The 8,297-nt window shown below is 40.2% G+C and overlaps 1 protein-coding gene across 1 annotated transcript in view; it reads right to left on the reverse strand.

Annotated features, from left to right (window-relative positions):
• Positions 1–1,729: 1,729 nt before the first annotated feature.
• LOC102307654 (protein mono-ADP-ribosyltransferase PARP14) overlaps positions 1,730–8,297 on the reverse strand; it is a gene marked incomplete at its 5' end in the record, with an annotated part of 20,654 nt that continues 14,086 nt past the window's right edge. The window contains 7 exon segments of the mRNA XM_042216751.1: positions 1,730–2,229; positions 4,865–5,039; positions 6,027–6,187; positions 6,296–6,368; positions 6,797–7,266; positions 7,802–8,019; positions 8,101–8,297. Of these exon segments, the coding sequence (XP_042072685.1) occupies positions 1,949–2,229; positions 4,865–5,039; positions 6,027–6,187; positions 6,296–6,368; positions 6,797–7,266; positions 7,802–8,019; positions 8,101–8,297 (1,575 nt within the window).

Consider the following 8,297-nt stretch of genomic DNA (forward strand, 5'->3'; position numbering starts at 1 on the left):
TGGTTGACTAAATACTTTTTTGCCCCACTGTATATCATGTATATATCTATCTATTTAGCACTTTTAATTTTAATTTTTATGCTTATTTAAGCGTTATATGACAGCATGTTTGCACTAAGCACCGCAGCAATTTCCTAATGTTGTAAACCTACTCAACATTTGGCAATAAAACCCTTTCTGATTCTGATTCTTCTTTCTGTCCAGCAGGGGGCGACTCATGTGGTTGTAAAGAGAAGTTTGATCATAACAATGTCACAGCTGATGGGCAAACTGGACTCAAACACAGAACTCAGAAAGTCAAAATTCATTGCGCTTATTTACGCACATATTTATTTAAAGTTATTCATGCAAAAACACAAGGCGAAGAGAGGAATAGTGCTTCAATAGTGGTCCAGGGAGAAAGGGAACCCCCACATCCAAAAATCCATTGCAACACTCTGCTCACTACACCTCGGAAAGGAAATCCAGCAAACTGCACAGAAGAAACACACAGTAAATGTGTTTCCAGGAGAAACAGGAGCAGCACAGAGCAGGAGGCAGAAACTGTGTAGTTCAACAATCCAGGAAAGAAACACCATCTTCAGTAGTGACTGGTAATGAGATCATCGGAGACAACTTTGTGATTGCCACAGGTGTGTCAGGCCAGAGGCAAAAACCCAAGATGAGTCCCACCAACAACCACAGACCACAACAAACGCATGCAGATAGTGGAGAGACACAAAGATAAGGCAGAGAGACAGAAAAGAAATTCAATGAAGAGAACTGAGGGACAATAACAGCAGCATCCTGTGAGGAAGTGAGCCTACTGCTCACTCACACTTTGCTGAGTTTATGGTCTTGTTTAATAATTCATGATATTATGTTTTTAAAGTCAAAGTTCCAAGTTAAAAAAACAAAGAAAGAAAAATCAGAGTATACTTTAGGGCAGGCCTATCTTATGACTGACGAGTTACTGCCATGAGTCAAGCAGTGAGTCAGCAACTTACTCGTGACATCTGGTTTCTAAATACCAAAATAGTGATGGTCAGTGTGTTCAGTTTGAGTCGTCCAGAGTTGGATGATGTCATGAACCTGCAGACTGAAGCATTATTCAAATAAAAAATTTAATTGGATTAGTCTACTTGTTTGTTTTCAGGATTACTCAAAGTTATGGAAAGCTCTACATGAATGTTGTAATGAATGAACGAATGATGTTATGTGACATGGGCCAACTTTGACCTTCTGAGTGTCCAATTCAGATCCAGGGAAGTCTTTGTTGTTATAATTGTAAGACTGAATATTCAGACTTGTGCTGGAATCCAAAAATTTAAACTGTGGGTAGTAGGCATTTTTTCAATTTTAAGTCTGGGGGACATGAAAATATGACACAAATGTCACCAACTAGTTTCCATAATTTAGAAAAAAATTTGAATGGTAACATCACAGTAGAGCTGAAGGAAAATTAGAGAATCTTTAGCATGAATACCATCATCTCTGCAGGTTCTCAACCATCCAGGTCAGAAGGCCTTGAAACACAAATACCATTAGCTCTATAAAGGCGAATGGCCTTTCATGACCAAAGCAAAACCACAAGTCACTACTACAGGAATATATCCAGTCAAATTTAAAATCATTAATTCCATTCATTGCTTGATATCAAATCAAATACAACATTATCAACATATCGCTATACACAACACTAGTACAGTCCTTTAGGCGTAAAAAATAATTGACAAGAGAATCATTGGAATTTGTTGGAGTGCTACTTTAATGTTTCTTTAAAAACCCTTTGAACAGATTTAAAATACAATGTGAAATCTGACAGAGGATAAACTAGAATAACAAAAGCCTTTTCAAAGAGTCTTTTTATATTATTTGAAATGTTTTTTGCTGACTGAATTTGAACTCAACATATATTACAGGTCTTTTTTTTTTCCTGAGACGTGTTGCACAGTGGGAGTATGGCACTTCATGTAAATGTAATTAGGTATTCTGGGTAGGCCTGGATATCATTGAAGACCACAAACATGGTTGGTTTAGCAGTGTTATTTGTGACGCTGTCATACAGGTCTGAGGCACTCCCAGATTTGGGAGGAGGGGTGATCATGCCTTTTCGTCCTTGGGCGTAGTCTCCAACTAGAACTCTGGCCTGGTACATGCGCTTGTGTCCATTGGTGTCGGGCGTGGCGTAGTTTCCTGCTGAATAGCTTGGGTCCACAGCAAAGTAAGAGCCGTTGCCGTACATCGCACCTGTGACCAAACAAAGTGAATGCTGTGGTTAAGTGGATGGGCAATTTTAAGTGAAATCTGACTGATGCTCCTCCACTGTGCTCTCTGGTACCATTGTAACTTCATTTACAAACTAATTTTTTGACACAAACCCACTTTACTGACTGAACTGGATTTTGAAGTCAAACTCCAGGATGAATACAACTTTTCTGTCTGACAGGTGCATTCTGACATGCACCTGGGAATTAGTGAAGTTGTGTGAGAAACCTCTTTTTTGACTTGGAATTTAGCCAAGTCAGACCTGTGTGTGTGTTCCTGTTTAGACATCTTTGTGAGCAGTGGCAGTCCTAGCCTGTTTGGCACCCTGGGCGAACACCTCTGTGCCCCCCACACACACACACCCCCCATACACAAAACATTAAGGATTGTACATTAACATAAAACTGTTGTCGGAACCATACTGAATTTCACCAGAGAAACACACACACACACACACACACACACACACACACACACACACACACACACACACACACACACACACACACACACACTCTCTCTCTCTTCAATGTGTGTGTGTCGCATTGATGCAAACAGCTACCAAACAGCCATCATAATTTGTCATACAATGAGAACAGGACAAATTGACAATGACTAATTAATATTAAAATCTGTAACATAATGTATTGTTTGGAGTTTAGTCTGTTACTGTTGCTATTTTTACCATTTCTTCTTGGAGCAACTGTAACGCACATTATTTCCTGACTCTGATTGGTTCAGGATGAGCTGCCATCATCCAATCACACATCTGCTTACCTGCATCTTTTGCTCGTTTCTCTTCTTTTCTCTTTTTTCTAAACTGAGCACCTGATGGCTTTGAACTTTTCTTGTCCATCTTCCATTGGTTTTAATTTTGCACTCCAGTATGAACACAAATCCCCCAACCGAGGATCACCACAACATAACCTAACAGACCTACACCTTAGTTCACAGATTCACTTTGTCTAAGGTTTATTTCTGGGATTTCACACAACCCAGGATTCAAATCATGAATACATGATGGGCTTGGATTTACATCATTATGAATGAAATGTGCTCTATTTGGAAGCAGCAGGCCCCTCCCCTTTCGATGGGTTGTGTGTGAGACTTTAAATCATCAAACTGTAAATTATAAATTTTAAATTGTTATTGATCCTTTACCCCGAGTCCTAAAGTGTAGATTTATTTTCTTACTCTTCTTATATTTATTTGTTTACTTGCACTGCTGTAACTGGAGCCTCGTCGTCTCGTCTCTATATGCTGGACTGTCTGTAGTGGAGATGACAATAAAGTTTACTTTGACTTCAGCAGCGAGCACGTGCACCGAGGGCTCTCGCGCTCACTTGATTTTAGAATTAAAATCAAGAAAAAAAAAAAAAACATCAGTGCAAATTATAAGTCTGTATCATGATGTCTGCTGTTTTCGTGTTTGTTGGTTTGTTTTTATTTTGTTTTATTTTGTGAGTTGGTTATTAGATGCTGCTCCCCGCCGCCCCGCCCTCTCCTCCCTGCGCCGCAAGCAGCAGGCGCACCTTGCAAACAGAGGGCGCCCTTACTCTCAGCAAATGGGCAATAGAAAACCGATCGGTGCCTCCGACATTCCCAATATGCGCTGGCTGATGTCGGGGCAGCATGAGTACGAGCAATTTTTTTTTTTTTCTGCCGATACCCGTGATGTCACCCCCCACCACGATGCCGCCCCGGGCAACTGCCCGTGTCAAAAACCACTACTGTTTGTGTACTTTCTGTACTTGTGACGACCAACAGTCACTTGTGAGGACACACACACACACACACACACACAGGTCCTCAAAAGTTTGAAGCATTTTTGAGGCTCAAAATTTGGTTTTAGTGTCAGGGTTACAATTAGGTTCTGGTTAGGGTTAGGCATTCATTAAGCAGCTAGGGAAAGCGTTATGTCAATGAATGTCCTCACTAAAATAGTTAAAATAGTGAGTGTGTGTGTAAAAACAAGTGCTATATTCAATTAGGAAAAGAACAATAAAAAAATAAAAAAAACTTACTCTGTCAATGCTGAATTTATGGCTCAAAAACATTTGAGTTAAGTTTTGATAAAATAATCATTTTACAGACAAAAAAACCAACAGATTTGTCATGTTTTGTTTTGTTTTTTTTTACTTATGAGTCTACAGTAAGATAATGTCACAATATGGGTTCAAACTAATTTTGTTTTATTGTGACAGCAAGTCTGGGATTACTCTTGTATGTTCTGCCCCGGTCTGATCGGACAGGCTCGTTGTCGTTTGAAGTCCAAACGTGTTGCCAACAAGGAAGTTGCAGAGTGCCCTCTAGTGGACAAAATTTGTACATTTTCATTGTTTTGGTTTTAAATATACTGGCAAATAGCTCATATCAGCCAATATGTCAGCTCTGCTGATACACACACAGCTGTGCTGATATATCAGTCAAGGTGCACTTAAAATGCCCCTCTAATGAAAAATCATAAATCCCCAGAAAATATATTTAACAGTTCACATTATTTAGGGGGGATAAGCGGAGGGTTTCATTGATTATGCTGCTTGATTAGCAATTAATGTGAACCAGCACTAATTTTAATATATTCTAACTGGAACTCTGTGTGTGTCAGTTTGGTTACCATTTTTTCCTGCGTAGCTGCGGTTGAAGCCTTTGCTGTTGATCAGATGGATGGAGGTGTCAGTGGTGCCGTGAAACAGACGACGTTCGTTGTTTGTGTGTTTATTCTTTGTCTCCATTTGTTTCTTCAGGATCTGGTAGTTCTGCCACAGTGCTGGATTTTGCACACGTTCAATCTGCCAAAAGAGTCCAAACATAACATTAATTAATTCTCACAATTCTTCCCCTTCTTATGTCTGTTACTTTTCTCTAATAATATTTCTGTTCTTGTCATGAAAACACTGGGGTGGCTGTCTCTGTACATGAACTTTGAAACAACACAGGTCTCCCCAAGAGGATGGCTGAAGCTGCCTCCAGTAGTGAGTCAGTCCTACAGACTACAGCAGAAATAAACATGTTTACAGCCTGATGCAGAAGGTTTTGGTCTCTTTCATAAGAATATAGAAGAGAATTCCAAGAATATCTACTTCATTGTCATTCAGAACATACACCAGTTAGTGCACATCAGAATAACATTTTGGTGCATTTACTCACCATCGAACTGTACAATATAAATAATAAACAAATCTAAATCTGTAAGGTATAAAAAAAAAAAGTAAGAATATAGGGGAAGTTTTTACAAAATATTAGGAAAATGAATATATTGCACAGCAATAATAAACAGCAGAAAATATAGTGCACAATTTAAAAAAAAAATTGCACTGTCCTAAATATAGTCATAACAACTGTACAGGGGCTCATTTTTTATATTCTAATCTATTTAAGTGTATTTAAGAAATACCACTTCCATGTTATTGATGGCTTTTGGAGCTTACTCTGTGGTTAACACTAAGAGACCATCAAAGAAGTCTGTGCTCCAATTTGTTAAGTGAAATTCTAGGATGTTTTTTTTTAGATGCCAGGTGAAAAATCTTTAAGCGCCTAAAAAGTCCAGTTGACTTCATCTCAAGCATGACCTGCATGAAAACCTACACTGACATAAATTATCAGGTATTTGTTTCTGTGGGATGTATAAAAAATTTAATTTCACACATATTTCATAAACAGTCTATGAGAAACAAACTCAATTTAAAGTTGAAATTTAGAACTTTAATTTTACTAGCCAATTATTTTTAACCGTCACAGTCATACAGTCTGCTCTGTGTATTTGTGACTGAACATACGCTGATGATGTTAAGATAAAGTCCGGCCTTTGTCAGTTCCTGCTCCACATCGTTGTATTCCTGAGCTCCTGGAGTCAGAGCAAACAACTTCACAAGGTCTCCTTTCATGTCCTCCCAGCAAGAAGGCAGAGCGCTGTCATCTGTAAAAATCATTGGAAGGGCTCAGTTTAAATAATGTTGTGCTACACTAATAGTTTTCACATACTTCATATGTTTCAAAGGCTTTTATCGACAGTTACATGACATTTATGCAAAGAGTCAGTATTTGCAGTGTTGGCCCTTCTTTTTCAGGACCTCTGCAATTCGACTGGGCATGCTCTCAATCAACTTCTGGGCCAAATCCTGACAGACAGTAACCCATTCTGTCATAATCACTTCATGGAGTTTGTCAGAATTAGTGTGTTTTTGTTTGTCCACCCGCCTCTTGAGGATTGACCACAAGTTCTCAATGGGATCAAGATCTGGGGAGTTTCCAGGCCATGGACCCAAAATGTCAACGTTTTGGTCCCCGAGCCACTTTGTTATCACCTTTGCCTTATGGCACAGTGCTCCATCGTGGTGGAAAATGCAATGTTCTTCACCAAACTGTTGTTGGATTGTTGGAAGAAGTTGCTGTTGGAGGGTGTTTTGGTACCGTTCTTTATTCATGGCTGTGTTTTTGGGCAAAATTGTGAGTGAGCCCACTGCCTTGGATGAGAAGCAACCCCACACATGAATGGTCTCAGGATGCTTTACTGTTGGCATGACACAGGACTGATGGTAGCGCTCACCTTTTCTTCTCCAGACAAGTCTTTTTCTAGATGCCCCAAACAATCAGCAATGACTTTGCCCCAGTCCTCAGCAGCCCACTCACCATACTTTCTGCAGAAGATCAATTTGTCCCTGATGGGTTTTTTGGAGAGAAGTGGCTTCTTTGCTGCCCTTCTTGACACCAGGCCATCTTCCAAAAGTCTTCGCCTCACTGTGCGTGCAGATGTGCTCACACCTGCCTGCTGCCATTCCTGAGCAAGCTCTGCACCGGTGGCACTCTGATCCCACAGCTGAATCCTCTTTAGGAGACGATCCTGGCGCTTGCTGGACTTTCTTGGATGCCCTGAAGCCTTCTTAACAAGAATTGAACCTCTTTCCTTGAAGTTCTTGATGATCCTATAAATTGTTGATTTAGGTGCAGTCTTAGTAGCCACAATATTCTTGCCTGCGAAGCCATTTTTATGCAACGCAGTGATGGCTGCACGCGTTCCTTTGGAGGTCACCATGGTTAACAATGGAAGAACAATGATTTCAAGCATCACCCTCCTTTTAACATGTCAGGTCTGCTATTCTAACCCAATCAGCCTGACATAATGATCTCCCTCGTGCTCGTCAACATTCTCACCTGAGTTAACAAGACGATTACTGACATGATCTCAGCAGGTCCTTGAATGACAGCGATGAAATGCAGTGCAAAGGTTTTTTTGGGATTAAGTTAATTTTCATGGCAAAGAAGGACGATGCAGTTCATCTGATCACTCCTCATAACATTCTGGATTATATGCAAATTACTATTATAAAAACTTAACCCTTGTATGGTGTTCGGGTCTGTGAGACCCGTGTTCAGTTTTTTTCAAAAGAAAAATTAAACAATTAATTATTTTTTCACGTGTAAATGTGTTGTGTCTTTCCACTCACTCCACTTGATTATAACTGATTTATTTATAACATTTTATATAAAAGAAAAACGAGAAGCACATTAATTCATAAATGTGATCTAACAAAGGTAAAGGGAAAAAATTAACCAACGGAAGGTCCTGGATCAGCGGTGTACATTTCATCATTGATCTTGATCGTCACCTTTTGTTTCTTCTCTAGCGCCTCCTCCAGTTTGAGGTTGGTGTAAATGTCAAACGGCACCATTGAACCACTGCGGCCTATAAACTGCCACTCTACCAGGCTGCTCACTAACAAAGCCTGTCTCTTTGAGTTCTCCGCCCTCTCCACCTTTCGGATGATGTCCCTGATGGTCATCAAATAGAAAAAGCAGTTAGGACCTTGCACTGAACATTCTTGAAAAACATTCACGTCTCTGTTTGCTGACCTAAGTGCAGACTCAGCAGTGAACACGTCTCTGGTCAGACCCTCCAGGTGGATCTCGGGGTCCTGGTCTTCTGCTCCTTTGTCCAGACGGATGCTGACCGTCAGTTTCCTCTGCAGAGCCTTCAGCTCCTCCATGTCAGCCTGTGACAGCTGACTAATGAACGGGTCAGAGATGGTTTTCTGTGCCTGCTCAGCAAC

The sequence above is a fragment of the Haplochromis burtoni genome, unplaced genomic scaffold (genome assembly GCF_018398535.1).
Source record: "Haplochromis burtoni strain Fernald_Lab_line unplaced genomic scaffold, NCSU_Asbu1 Contig_1234, whole genome shotgun sequence".
Taxonomy (NCBI): Eukaryota; Metazoa; Chordata; class Actinopteri; order Cichliformes; family Cichlidae; genus Haplochromis; species Haplochromis burtoni.